Source organism: Prinia subflava, chromosome 28 (assembly GCF_021018805.1).
Source record: "Prinia subflava isolate CZ2003 ecotype Zambia chromosome 28, Cam_Psub_1.2, whole genome shotgun sequence".
In the NCBI taxonomy this organism is placed as follows: domain Eukaryota; kingdom Metazoa; phylum Chordata; class Aves; order Passeriformes; family Cisticolidae; genus Prinia; species Prinia subflava.
The window spans coordinates 1,042,291-1,057,821 of NC_086274.1; the positions used below are offsets into that span (position 1 = coordinate 1,042,291).

At 45.3% G+C, this 15,531-nt stretch overlaps 1 protein-coding gene across 1 annotated transcript in view; it reads left to right on the forward strand.

Moving 5' to 3' along the window:
• Positions 1-15,531, forward strand: part of GAP43 (growth associated protein 43) — a 53,645-nt gene that overhangs the window by 18,669 nt on the left and 19,445 nt on the right. Inside the window, exon 2 of the mRNA XM_063419951.1 lies at positions 11,415-12,042. Coding sequence (XP_063276021.1) covers positions 11,415-12,042 — 628 coding nt within the window. The remainder of the gene's footprint in view (positions 1-11,414; positions 12,043-15,531) is intronic.

Consider the following 15,531-nt stretch of genomic DNA (forward strand, 5'->3'; position numbering starts at 1 on the left):
ATCCTTATACATTTGTTTTTTCTTAGAGTGGGCACCTCTGCCTTCATCTGGAAGGAAGGATGATAGGAGCCCTGATGGAAACTCTGGGACAACCACTGATGAGCATTTGATATTCTTCTGTTTCCTCTTATTTTTCTTGGCTTGACATCCTCAGAAAATTCCTAAATGTGCTGAATAGTGACAAGAAATAAAGCAGTCAAGACTCAGGACAGTGTTAGCAATCCAGCCTGTGTGGAAGCTAATTATCTATGGGACATGGCCATTCATAAGTTCCTTTAAGCTTTTTTTTCCCTTTCTTCATCCCCAAGTGCTTAGCTATTTTCAGCTCCACCTATTTTAATGGCTGCAGCTTTTCCTCCTGCCTTTGGGAGTCTGATCTACGCATTGATTTATTTTGAGCTACATTGCTAATTACTATTTTTGTAAGTGTAGTGTTTCATTATTCATTGAAACTGGGGAGACATTTTAGTAATTTCTCAGTAGAATAAATGTAAATTCAGTAATCAAGTAAGATCTCTGGTTAGGGTTTAAGAGGGCTGGGAGGAGTGATCTGACAAAGAAGCTGGTATGGCAACTGAGAGTTATTGATATATGAAGGAGTGTACTAAGAAAGCAGAAATAAACTGATGTCAGCATGGACAAGATGCAGGGGCTGGCTGAAATGCTGGGAGAAATTCTTTAGTTCAGTGAAGGAATAAACTGCCACAGGAACCCAGAGAGTAATTTTTTGGGGCAAATGTCCAAGGACTGGTAAAAACCACTCCTGCAGAGTGGATGAACAAAATTAGCCATGCTGCAATATACAGAGAGGGTCTAGCGGACCCTGGAGATTTTAAATTATTTCCTCTTTAGTGTGTGAGAAAAATGCTCAGTGTGAGCTGGCCCTTACTAAGAGAAGTGGAAACACTGTCCATTTTCTGGTGTTAGATCAACTGTGCAAGCTTCCCAGTGCTTTCTGTCTGGCTTTGCATGGGTTCCTGAGGGAAGCAGGTTCTTTTTCTAGAAACCCGTAAGTCCTCCTCAGGAGGAAAACTCTATTTCCACAACACACCTGCATCAGAGTAGAAGGATGTGGAAGTAGCTCTCTTCCTGCCCAGCCATCCTAGGAATCCTTACTGAGATCCCTTTTCCCTCAGCTTCTCTGCCAGGGGGCCTCTGAGTAAAGCCCCCCACAGCTGGGCTCCAGGGGTTTCTGGATGTAGAGTACAGATCTGCTACACATGCACCAGTTGCAGGGTCAAATAAACCGTGTGCCTGGGGAAAAGACATTACAATATGCAGTGCTTTGAGGCTACTGACATGCTTCCTGACTGAAGGATGGAAAAAAATGGAAGACCTTACGATCAAGACACTAAATACTTATTGAAGCCCTCTTTTAAGAACAGCTTTAAAACAGAAAGCCCAGGCGGTGAAAAAATTGAAATAAATAACAGTTGTCCTTCAGCAGGAAGATTAAGAGAAGATCTGGATGACTATTTAAATGTAGCTGTGATATACTAGCCCTTATAAGTGGTGGATCCACAGACTTGTGGCTTTTTCCCTAGCACATCTATTCAACATGTTCCCTTTGGTTGGGGGTCTTTACAGCACTAAAATAGCAGGGTCCACAAAGGGGTTTTTGCAGCAGGCACTGCAGGCTTACCTCCCCCTCCTCCCTTTTCAATAGAGTTGAATACAGTAAAGGAGCAAAGGAGGAAACAAAATGGCCCAAAGCCACATGTGCATTTCCCATAGCTCAGTGCCAGGGTCTAGAAAAAGTGATTAAGCCCTGGGGTTACTGAGTCCTGTGTTCAGGATCTTCCCAGTCAAAACCATGCCTGTAGTCTGGTGACAATCCACCTGAAGAGAGGAGAGGGGTATGGCACAACATTATGCCCTCAGGACCACTCAGGAGTGACAGCTGCAGTCACAGGCCTGATTTACCAGTGCTTGGGAAGCACTGGAGTTACACAAGCTGGGCATGCTCTCAGGCAGTCAAGCCCAGATTCTTGGGTGAAAGAAGCTGTGTCATACATGTCCCCTCTGGAGACCTTCTGGCGGACACTTAAGCCAGGATGTTCTCATCCTGCAGTGACAGGAGGAAGTAGATAAGAGCATGGCTTAAATATTGCACAATGCTTTACTGAGCTACACACCATGCATTTGAAGTTCTTGCAGCACTAAAAATACTAATTTAATTATGTTCAGAGTCCTTCTGGAACTGAACAATGTCTCCATTTGTAAGTTGTTTGGAGCAGCGGAGTATAGAGGTCTTGTAAAAATTATCCTTAGCAAAATGTTACTGGAATGAATGAAATGCAACTCCACTTTCATCATCTGACATTGCTTTTGGCATTGGACTTCAAACAAGGTTTCCGTACAACTGTTAATAAGTTAATAAGTTGGGATAGAGGGAATGGAAAAAAGATGGTCTGGCTCTTCTCACGCTTTTCTGTGAGTCAGCAGTATGTAAAAGCTCACAGTGGGACTAGTGATCTGTCTCCTGTATTTGATATCTCAAAAGCAGGTCTCACTCTTCCTGTTCTCACCTGTAGTAGTGCCCAGGCAGGGAGGAGATATGGATGTCTCTCCTTTCTCTGCTTCTACTTGAAACACATATGAGAAATGAACAGCAAATGTAGTCCAAGAATAATTTCACATAAGGTTTTCTGTAAAGTCCCTGGCATCCAAGACATGGAGCTGCTGTGAAGAATTCAGATTCTTAAGATGGGTCCATGCCTTACCCACTGCTTGTGGTGAGTTCATACACAGGCTGTCACGACAGTCCTATCAGAAACCTTGTAGAGGATCTATGAGGCAAATATCCACACTAGTGCCACTGAAGTAAAAGTGGGTGGAGACAATGGCCAGGGCAAGTCAGGGGATGCATAGGGGCAATCTCCGGGTCAGTCAAGCCCCATTGGGCATGAAGATCACAACACAAATCAATAAACTGAGCTTCCATGAGGATCAGATCGGACTCAACACCATCATTCTCTGCCTTCCAGCACTAGGCTGATATCCTGTCCTAGTGAAGCTAGGCTGGTTTTAACAGGGTCAGGAAATCCCACGGAGGGAGAAGCAGAGCCAGTAGGGCTACTCCTGGCTGGTTAAGGAGAGGCCATTCCAGTGAGGACTGTTGAATCCACCAGAACCAGAAGCTGAGAAAAAGCCAGCTGCCCCAGTAAGAAGATAGAGTCTGTACCAACAGGTAGGAGCCTTTGCTGCTCTTTGGGGATACAATATCATGGGGCACACGGAGTTCAGCTCTGCAACAGGGTTGTGGGATTGGTCTATTTGGAACTAAAGCTGAAGAGGCTATGGGAAAGGATATCTTAGGCAGAGCTGTTTTAAAGCCAGTCTATCAAATCATGTAGACCTACAACTCTGGTTTTTTGGGTTTTGCTAAGAGCAGATCTGATGACTTGAAAAATTGTTCAGTGCTCCTCAGGGAGTGGAGAAACTGTTGGATAAGGTGATGCTTGGGGCTAGGCTCTCTTTCAAGACTGGAAAAACAAAAGACAAAGGCATGACCAGTAGGTTTATGGAACAGTAAGAAAGGCAGTGCTTACTTTACTGCCCTTGCCAGATCCCATTCAGAAATCCTGGTTTCTGCTTTCTTCAGCTCACCCTGTAATTTCAGCTGGGATACACACCTTTGTCCCTCCTGAAGTTTAATTGCTGTGTGTTACTGAAGGCACAGGTGGCAGCCACAGGGTTTCACCCCAGCTCTAGCTGCAGCTCAGCAGATGAACCACCTTTTCTTCTTTGGGCAGGTGCTAGGTGTAAAGCAGTGGTGGTGTCACAAGGGGCAAATCCCCCCTGACTACCCTAGTGGTTTTCTGTGATGGAGTGACTACTCCAGTGAGCAGGGGAAGGGCTACAGAGTTCACCATTTGGACTTCTGCAAGGCCTTTGACATGGTCCCCACTGACATCCTTCTCTCTAAACTGGAGAGATTGATTTGATGGAAGGACTCATTGGTGGGTGTGGAATTGGACATTTACCTCCAGAGGGTAGTGGTTAACAACGTGGAGGCCCTGTAGACACTGATGACAAGTGGTGACCTTTAGGGGTCCATATGGGGACCAGTGCTATTTAATGTCTTCCTCAGTGACAGAAACAGTGGGATCAAGTGCACCATCAGCACATTTGCAGGCAACACCACGCCGAGTGCTGTTGACTGGCCTGAAGGATTGGATGCCCTGTGTTGCCATGGGGGGAATGGGCTAGGAGCAGGACATAAGCTTCTGCTTCCTGTGGCAGTCGTTCTGGAGACCCTGCATAAGCCTGGACTCTGGGGAATCTCAGCAGCTGCCTGCCCAAGATCTCAGGGGAGCAAGTCTGAGCAGGAAATTAGCCTCTGTGCCCCGGGTGCAGCTAGATCAGAATCAAATGTGTCTAGCTTTCATGGGGGCAGGCACTCTGAGACACCAGAGGCTAATAACAATTCCCTGAAAAATTTTGTGGAGTCCAAAACTGAGCAAATAATTCCCTGAAAAATGTAGTGGTGTCTAAAATTAAGCAAGCAAGGAAAACAAAAAAAGAGAGAGTGGGATAGAAAAGGTTGGAAGGGAGACACATTGATAATTCTGTGTTTCATTACCTGCTCATGGTCAGCAGACTATGGATTCAGAGTCTGAAGGTGCTACTTCAAAGCAGTCCACACAGCAGAAGCCATCCTTGCCCAAACTGCCCCAAACACAACCAACCAAACCACTCAGTAATTTGAGCTTAAAAAGATAGCATTTCTCTTTAGTCCAGTGACATCCAAGCTTGCATTTCTATCTAAGCACATTTGCATAGAAAATCACCTATTCTTTAAAGGGACTTTTCTAATCAAAGCATAATTCAAGGGAAATTTTTCACCTGGTCCTCTTGCTGTATTTCTTCAATATGGGCTATTTTGGGAGTTGATTTACACTGTCAGCTTGGACACCTTCCTGCTTCCTTTCTAGGCTTTGATCCCTTGATTTGAATGCCTGCTGACTGGTTCCATCTGGAGTGACACAAGTATTTCCCTCCAAAAAGGAGACTAGACACAACTGACAGTACAGTACACACCAGGATCCAACCTCAGGCAAGAGCATAGATGTTGATTGTGCCAAACACTCAAGACCTTTGACACAGTCCCCACAGACCCTGTGCCCTGGAGTGCCCTCATACTCTTAGGCCACATCCCGGTGTATACACACACCCCTGGCATGAACTATAAAAGCACCAACTTCTCAAGTTCCTGTCCATTCCTGTCTCTGAGACTCTGGGCACTTTGAGTTGAAAGATGAGTGAGTGCAGCCTGTGCCCCACAACCACCAAAGTGCTCCATAGACCCCAGACCAGACCCAAAGCAAGTGTTTTCTCCTGTGAGCCTCTTTGCTCCAGAAACATGAACATCATCCTGAACATCATCCACTTTGTGTCCCCTTCAGGGACAAGGCTCTAGTTTCTCTCACCCAGCCTGCAAAGGCACCATAAACAGTAGTGAGTGCCTTTTTTCCATTTAGCTGCTGGAGCTGTTGGAGCTTCAGGGTGGTACAGGACACTGTGGTTGACCACCAGCTTAAGAGAAACAGGGTGACAAACAGAAGAGAGAGTCACAAAACAGGTGAGGAGAGTGTGAATTTATTGTGAAGGCTCACTAGAAATATCTAAATAGGTGTAGCTTAGATTGTCTCCTCTTCGCAGCCATTTTACACAAGTGAATAACATCCATCAGCCCAACTGTAATTTTATTTTAATCTAGGCACCATAAAATAGAGGGGAATTTTCCTACATATAAAAGGAACTTGTAGAGGAAAGGTTGGAAACCCCATTGTTAGAGGATTTGAAACTGGAGAGCTGAAACCCTGCTAGTTATACCCTGGGGAACAATCCTGCCTAGGCCTTCAGAGGGAGGAATTAACCTTTTCTTTCTCAAGGGTGTTTTACCAACCATCACGGTAGTCATCCTGGGAAAATAAAGGAACTCTGTTTCCTCGCCTTGAAGACAGGTTGTGCTGACAGGTGCTATCCTCTAGCCAGGTGTCCTCACACCATTTAACTGGGTTAAAAAAAGCTGTTCTTTGTGCTAAATTGCTTCCTCACTTCCCAAAGCGTGAAAGTCTTTTCTCTCTTTCACGTGTCCATACTTCACTCCTTCTGGGGAGACAGCTGGTCTTTTTTTTTTTTTTCTTTTTAATACATTCTGCTCCTTAAATGCTGTCTCTGAAACAAATCAGGTCATGTGGAGCCAGACCCACAAAAAACGCTGAGGTGACTCAATCCTGGGAAATCATTGGGAGTTGGATGCCTAAATTTCTTTGTGAATCTAGGCCCAAGTGGCCTTGAGTAGCATGAGTAAGAACATACATTGTGTTCTAGTCAAGAACAGAGCATGGGCTGAGATGCATCTTAACCCCACAAATAGCACGGATGTTTGGGTGGTTCACCACTACTTCACCTAAATAACTGAAGGGAAGGTTTCCACACATATTTTAGCACAGGTGTCATGAGACAGGAATGACTTTGGGCCCTTGTTTCTTTGTGTGAAGAACACAGTTGTTTGGTTTGAGTGTTTTTTTTGGTTTTTTTTCCCAATAACAATCATGTATCATATTTCCCTTGGGTGAAATGGGTGAAGTGGGTTATTGATAAGTATCAGTGGTTCACGGTATCCAAGCTCTGGCTGGTATTGATGCCTTGTCTGGTGAAAGGTGTGTAAGTCCTAAATCTGGGCTCCCCACATGCAGTTTTCAGAATACTGGGAGATGGCCACGTGTATCAAAGGGCTCTGGGAGTTGGTGTCACCCAGAGGAACTCCTAACTAAGGGCAGAAAGGAGCAGGATACCAGGGTGATGGATGAGCATATGGCATGGCTATAGCATACAGCAGCCTGATCCTAGGAGGAACACTAAGGAGCTTGATACATGCTACATATTGGAGGGCAGAGAAACACCAGGAAAAGGAGAGCTAGAGAGAGAAGCAGAGGAAGCTGTGTAATATTCAAACCCCTTTCAGTGAAACAGTAAGTTCTTTCTTGGTTTCTCCACCGCAGCATTCAGAATACAAAACAATGTGATTATTTTTCCAAGGAAAGGCAATGAGATACACACACACACACACACAAGTGGACTAACAGCAAGCAAGGACCAAAGCACTCAGTTCTTTCTGTGCCTATATGTGGCTGCAAACACATGGAACATCTAGAAAATACCTAAGTTCTCCATTCCTCTTTTCCTGAAATACCAGCACAGGAGACATTTAAAAGGGTCTAGAGGTTGTAGTAATACTTCCTTAATTCTTTGACATAATTTGACACCATCCCGCCTCCCCCTGCAAGATGTGAGTTTGGAGGTGGAAGGTGTAAAAACTGCCAGAGATTAGAAATCTTCTTGTCATGGCTCCAGGAAATTTCTATGTTCCTGGTACCTAAGAACTAACCTCTGCCCTATCTGTGATTTAACATTAATTTCTTATCTCCTACTCTCTCAGCTACGTAATAGCAAGGAAATTCTCACTTACAGGAACAATCTGCCTGGGAAGGGATGTCCTAGAAACCTGGAGGTGTGGCAGACAGGCAGATGGGGATGGTGAGAGGATCATCCCTCTAGGACCAGAAAGATGCTGTGTGCTGTGCGGACAGGGAAATAAATGTGTGTTTCATAGAGGCAAAGCTTTGCACACTGGCTTCACTGGATATGTGAGGGTGGTCTGAATAAAAAATGGACGTATTTGACAATGTCTGTTTAGCTCTTCATCCATCTCACTCAGTGATACATTTTTGCCATTACAGGATCCATAATTTGTTTAAAACCAAATGAAACAGGACATTTGCTCAGTGTAAAATGAGAATACATTGCATGTACCCTAACAGTACCATGAATATGTCAGTATTAAGCATTAATGTGAGCTTACTTTACACATAAATGTGTAAATGAAGGGGAGGGGGCTGATGGCATACTGGTATCTGAAACCCATCCCTACCAGACCTGATTCCTGGCTGGGAACTCTAGATTCCATGCAAACACCAGTAATAATAGTCACTTTATTCTAACCATAATACTACAGCCAAGATGTCATGAATGCTTGGGAGATAGATAGACAGCTTTCTTGTTTTCCACTGAGATGGTTTTGAATGCATCCTGGCAGGCCTGACTCACCCTTTTAGTTTTCCAAGGAAGACAAATTGCTTTCCAGGAGCTTCTGCTGTATACAGGTTATTTTTGAGCGCTTCCTTAATTAAGGTTTATCTGCTGTGCACATAATCCACAGATGAAAAGCCCATGGGGCTTTTTTTTGTGTGAACAAAAGTTTCCCCCTGAACAACCTGTCTGTTACCCAACCCGTTGTTATACAACATGACATACATACTTTATGGATACCGTGTCCTACCCCAGAAGTAGCTGCAGGCCAGTAGCCTGAAAAAAAAAAAAATTAAAATTCCTGGGATGCTTTACGGGGAAAGGACTGAATAGAAACAGGATTCCAGAGGGCCACAGTTGGCAAAGATAAACTATTAGTACATTTCTTTCATCTTGAATTACACCTCTGCCCCAGTCTCATATTTCTTATCTTTTGTATCTGAAATTATGCTGAAAGCATCCTACTGGAAATATATTTTGCAGTTGCACAACTTGAGATCTGGCAAGAACTCAAATGGATGTTTTCCCAACTGGGAGAATAGGACAATGATGTCACTGGAATAGCAAAGGAGCCTTTTAGCTGTGCTGTGCTGTAGGTGCAGGGGAGAGATTTTGGTCTGACCTCCCTGGAGAGAAGCACTCTCCCATCCCCTGCCAGGTCAGGGGTTGGCAGGGACACAGGGCCAACCCTGTGGCTCACTGTGCCCTGGGCTCTGGCTAGCAGGGGAAGGAGATAAACCTTTACAGGCTGCATAGCCTAGGTGACAGGGCAGCTCTGGAGTCAGAGTCAGGCATGCAGCAGTCCATGACCTGTAATAGCTGTCTTGGTTGGTGTAGGAATTATGTGGGATATGAGAGCAGCAGGGCCAGTGGCAAGAGAGATCTCCCTTCAGTCAATGTTTTCCTTGTTTCTCCAGGGATTAACAATTTTGTCACATTCACTAATGGTTTTTCAGGACTGGAGCCTTAAGGCCTTGTAGTTATATCTAAATTGTCTTTCCAGTCTCCCACCCTTGCAGCTGTTTAAAACTAGCCTCAGTCCTTGGGGAGAAGGAGTCAAAGCTACAGCATCTAAGCATTATACAGTTCTCTGAAGGAGTACCAGTCTATTTTCATGTTGCTGTGGCTACAGTGTAATGCTGGCATATCCAAGATCTCCTTAAACCAGCTAGTTCAGGTATAAGCAGTTAGGTTGCCACAGCAACACAGGACTTACTGCACGCTGCAAAACTTGTCTAAGGAACAGGATGGATGAGCCTGTGTGGAGCTGTGCACTATCTGGCTAGTTTAAATATACCTCCAATTTCTTTCCACCTCCTTGTGCTGAAGTAGGCTGAAAGGCTTAACCAGATGCTGAATAACAGTGTTGAGCTATCTGTGCAAGGCACATGAGTGGTTGCAGCCTGCTGGTGCCTGTATCATCTTTGCACATAACCATCACCTGCTCTCTGACAAGCTGTGACAGACACAAAAAGCCCACTTTCCATACTGTGTCATTTATTGCACTTGGGGAAGCGTAAACATAATGCTCACCCCATGATTGGTGCAACAACCATTTTGTCCCTGGGCATGGTCAGGAGTGCAAAAACTCCTTGTGCAGAATTATGTGTATTAATGTCATTTGCATATTCATTCACAGCCTTTTCCAGCCCCTACTTAAGCATGCTGTGCCCCTCCCATCTCACTTCCTGCTCTATACAGACCCATCCACATCCCTGCACAGCTGTGTGGGGTGGCTTTTTGCCTTGATGATTTGGGGCTGCTTCTCCTTGGCCACCATACCCACTTAAGGAATGATGGGCACCAATGCTAGGAGGGGGGATCTGTGCTCAATGGGGACCCAGTGGGACATAGGGGGACCATCTCTGGCGAGGCAGTGGACACCAGATTGCTTCCCTGGCTGAGCATCACTCCCACGTGTGCTTGACCCTGTCTTGTGCTATGGAAATGATCACTTCCAATCTGTTTCCCAGGAATTGCTGCTGCTGTGGCCACTCTTCTTTCCCCCTCTCCACAGGCATGATGTTTCCAGTGGCTTCTGCTCCCTTCTTCCTGCCACATATTTGTTGAACATGCTTGTAGGCTATCCCCCCTCTCTGCTTTTCTGGCCTGGGACCTTTCCCCATCTGGCACATCTCAGTTGCAATGGTCAAAGGAGAGATTCCCTCTTCCCATGCAGGAGTAAATGCTTCTGTCTTTCCCAGTCAGCTTGTTTTCTTTGTTTTGCGACCTGAGCCAGTGATGGAAACCAGGTGCAGACAGCAAAGAGATGGGTGGCTCTACTTCCACATGGGTCTTTTGAATGCTTCCCGATGGGACTATTAATAGAACACTGTCCTTTCATCAATATGCAGCTGAGCTGTTACTTGCCCAAGGGCTGCTAAATTATTGGGGTGAAGCGTGGTCTGTCCTGTGGATTCAGTGAAGGTTTATAAGCTGAGCATTATCTCTCTGCAGCAGACCAGCATGAGGCACAGGCTCTGTTTTGGTCCCATTTAAGACTTTAATGCACAATTTAAGTCTAAAAAAACACGGGGAATGCCTGTTCTTTGTTGTAAGGCTGAATTCCCCCCAACAGCCAAAGAAATAATAATAGCCAGCTGAAATTGGAAAGAGTGATATTAATCTGCCCATTAATCCTTCAGTGAAACCACGAGAGGAGAGCGAAGGCTTGGAGCGGTGCGGGCGGGGCGTTTGTGAGGAGCACATCCTGTGAATATCCGTGCGTGTCTGGCACGGGGCAGGCAGCAATCCTATTCTCTGTTGGCCACCCGAGCCAAAAAGCCATAAAAGACAAAGCACTCGGTGTCGTTAGAGTCACACACCTGTGAAACAAGGTGTCATTAAAAGGAAACGCCGACTTGAAAGCAGAGGTGGATTTGGAAGGACTGTGAAAATCTCCCTCAGGAGAGTGTTTTGAAAATGAGTAGGGGAAAAAAATTGGTATATTTCAAAATGAATGGGAAAATAAATCATGGGAATTGAGACAACCCAGCTGGTGAAAGCCTTTCCACACAGCCAAGATGCTCTCAGCATTGCTGACAGAGATGATGGGGGGTTTTAAATTCCTTTTACAAACATCTGGCTGGAGGTTTGGCTGGAGGCCTATGTCTGTCCAGCCTTAGGATGAAATTAGGGCCACCTGGCTCCAAACCCATACCAAATGGAAAGGCTGTTTTGAAACTTTTCTCTCATTAGCAGGAGGGGAAAGTTGGGATATTCTCAATATAACTAGAGCATCTGCTATACCTGAAGAAACCTTAACTTATCTCCCTCTTTTCTCCTCTGCCCTCCTCCCTTGTTCTTCTTCAAAGGTTGAAAAAAATGAGGACGGAGACCAAAAGATCGAGCAAGATGGCATCAAACCAGAAGATAAAGCTCATAAGGCAGCCACCAAAATCCAGGCCAGCTTCCGCGGACACATAACGAGGAAAAAGCTCAAGGGGGAGAAGAAGGGAGATGCCCCAGCATCTGAGACTGATGCCGCCGACAAGAAGGAGGAAGGCCCTGCCGGCGGAGCGGCCGAGAACAAAGAAAGCGAGGCTGCCGCTGCCACAGAAGCAGCCGCCGCTGACAGTGCCCAGCAGGAGGAGGGCAGCAAAGACAGCAGCGCGCCAGCGGAGGAGAAAAAAGGAGATGGAGCCGCCGACACGGGCTCAGAGCAGCCAGCCCCACAGGCTGCCACTCCTGCTGCCTCCTCAGAGGAAAAGCCCGCTGCTGCCGCTGCCCCCGAAAGGGAAAGTGCCACTAAAGCTTCCACTGATAACTCGCCGTCCTTGAAGGCTGACGAAGCCCAAGACAAAGAGGAGCCTAAACAAGCCGACGTGCCTGCTGCTGACACCACTGCCACCGCCACCCCTGCCGCAGAGGATGCTACTGCCAAGGCAACAGCGCAACCCCAAATGGAGACAGTGGAGAGCAGCCAAACCGAAGAGAAGACAGGTGAGTGAGCGCCTCACTAGGGAACGGGGCTCTCCAGGAGTGGATACCTGCCTCGGTCTCCTGGGAGCAGGAGCTGGTGTGGGGATCGGATGGAGAGTTAACGAGGGAATCCCCTTGCCAGTTTTTAGGGGTGGGAGAGATTAATTTCGTGCTTAGTATTCTCTTTCCTGCTTCCAATCAGCTTTTGGAAATACCACAGCTCCTGCTGAGGTTCCTGCTCCTCTAGATGGAGGTGCCGTCAGCCCTTTTTTCCATGGTGGCAGGACAGTGTCTGCCAGCTGGGAGGCTTGGAGGGAGAGCTCCCCAAGCTCTGCATAATCTAAAGATAGTGATGAACCTTCTCAGTCACACTCACACAGACATCCCAGTGGGGCAACTTGGCCACATCACTGGAGGCTTTCAACTTTAAGCTGAAAATCTCACAAAACAAAAGCTCTCTCGTTCTGCAGGAGACCTTGCTGGTGGGATGGTCCTGGAGTCAAAAGGGCCTTTCTTCCATCTGCTGGTGTATGGATGAGATTCTTAGTACAATCACATCCTACTCAGGAACATCTTATTATATCAGCAGCGCTTATAGTTTCATCCATATGCATACTTGTATGGTTTCTAGTCAGAGTAACCCATGCCAGGCAAGCTTGCATGAAGCTTTTAGACATGTCAGCTAATTCAGACATGGGTAGCAAGAGAATCAGATAGGGAAAAGAGAGATCAAGGGCCCTGACAGCTCAGTGAAGGAGGACAGAAGAGAGGGTTGGATACCAAAAGTCACTCTAGGAGGTATTTTCAATTCCTCACTGTTAACAGAGTGCAAATCTGGTTAATCAGTTCCCTTTCCCCTTCCAGGAAGGGATGAAGAGTTTTGAGAGGCAAAAGTGGACATTTTTTGACAAACATATAATGTTTACAAACCATAAAGAAGAGTTGATTATAAATTGTGATACTGAGCTGAATGGAAAATGCATCAAAGATCTGGGGATACTTTTCTTTCTTTTTCTTGATCATTCTTATTTTATCAAAAAAATAGAACATAAACAAAAAAAATAAAAGGTAACATTGGAGGTAGGCTCCACATGAAACTCAATTAAGAGGCAGTACCAAGCAAAACTGGCCTCCACACTCATGAAATACTCTGTCGAACAGGGCAGCCTGCATTCATTAGCTTGTTGGGGAAAAATGTTGCATATCACCTTGATGTTCATAAACAGCCTGATGTAAATTTTAGAGAGCCTCAGCACCCAGTCTTGTACTTAGAGATGTTTCTTCATGATTCATTTCATGAAAAAACATCATCTTCATTTGGCCCACTACTTCTCCTCCACAACCTGCAACTCCCACTCTCCAATTAAGCTTCCAAGCCTCATAGCTAACCTGGGAATTCAGGCAGCTCTATTCCTGCTCAGCAAAAGCGGACAGATAGGGAAGAACAGATACACAAAAGGACAGATTAAATACTTGGAGAGGAGCTCATGCAGGACATTTGCGATTTAAGGGATGGGCAAGGGGAGCAGCCTTCAAGAGCGTAAGTCTGAACTGATTGTACACAACTACAAAGGGTTCTGCCTATTTAGATATTTCTAGAACTAAGCCTTGAAATTGAATTGTCCATGTTTGCTTTTAGTTGTCCAGGTCTCCAGCCATGTGTTCTTACTTTATAGGATGAGTTAAATGGCAACATAAATGTCATGTGATTAGTGAAATATAATTTGCTATGTTGCATGCTGTACTTGTACTGGTTTTATACTTGGGCAAAGGTATAAACATCAATGGCTAGAATAAGGCAGGGTGAATCAGTGTTTTGGGGCCCTCTTTACACAGGATAATGAATGCTAGTTCCCTATTATTTAAGATCTGGGATGCCTTATTCCTAAGCAAGAATGATTCTGCCTTGAATTGACATTCTATTTTTATTCAGATTAATCTGCTCTAATGGATAGAAGTAGGACATTTATAGTAGCAATCTATTTGATTTTAATTTTCATTTATTTCACCTGTTTTGAGTCGTCACTCAGGACAAAAATGGTTTATTTCTACACAATATTCTGAATAATTTTCAGGTATCCTCCCCATGCTCTCGTTTTTAACATCATTTGAAGTGGCCAGCCATTCATGGACACATCATTTGAAGTGGCCATTTAAAATGCACAATTTAATATGCATTTGCACATGATACTATTACTTATGTAAACATCCAGCCAACAGAGGAAGCTGGAAAATCTACAATCAAATGTATTTTTAAAAATGAGTTTTCAGTGATCAAGTGTTCCAGACCAGTATGTGCATCCATTTGTACTTACTCAGTATGCATGCAGTAGCACTCAAGCTTAGCAATGTTTGCAGAAAGCAAACATGGGAGGTGTGTGGCCAGAGTCAAGCTGATAGCCTCTTTAAAATGTTAATGAATATAGATTTTTCTTGAATTCCTATTCTGGTATGATATCAGCCTTCCAGTCACAAACCTGAACAGCTGGCTGAGTGACCCCAGAGTCATCCAAGAAAGAAATGCAAAAAAGATTAAATAGGTCTCCTTGTACATCTCTCCAAGGATTCCAGGCTGTGCTCTGCAATAGCCTCTATAGCACAATGTCCACAATAGCAGGAAGCTGCTTCCTTCTTAAAGAATATTCCTCTGAAGAACATCATCACAGTACAAAAAGACCCACGGACAGGAAATATTTCCTGACAGAAAGCCTGTGTTTTCTTTTTACCATCTTCATCCTATTACTCCCTCATATCTTTAAACCTCTCTCTCTCTTGTTGCTTACTCTTTCCATAGACTTAAGCACATTTGCCAGGTCTCAACCCTTCTCCCAGTCTTCCCCCAGCAAACACAGCACTGGTGGTTGCTGGTGTGACTGCGATGGTCATCCATGAAAGCGGGGACATCTGCCACTTCAGTGCCCCTCCAGCCCAGGGACAGATCCTCTTTCAGCTCCGTCTGTCCCCTTGGCCTTCGAAGGTCACCTCTTATCGTTTCTGTGATCGAAGACTGGCACAGTGGCGTGCAGTGTCAGGCTGCCAAAAATAAATCAAATTGGCTCCTGGCCAGTGTCATCGGTTGGCTGGTTGCCATGGCACGCTTGGCTGCCACTACCCTGAGGCGTGCCGACTGTGCTGCTTTGGGGTGGTGGTGTTCATCTGCCTTGAATTTTACTACAATGGCTGCATCGTGCTATCTGGGGGCACCTTCCCTGGTGCAAGCACAAGCAAAAGGCAAAGGGCCTTTTAATTCATATCTAATTCATACCCAGAAGAGATTTTCGCCTCTATCTATGGGTAGGACAGAAAAAGACAGGGTGTGGGGAAAGGAATAACTGACCAGATAAAGAGAAGTGCACAGTTTTTAGTGCTTCATATTTCTGGAGTGGGGGACAGACAGTTTGGTTTTTTTGCCAGTCAGCAGTTCCCCTGACAGACCTCACCTCTCTCCTTGTTACTCAGTTCTGCATGCTCTATCTGTCTTTTGGTAATGGCCTAAGAAATGGCTTCAAG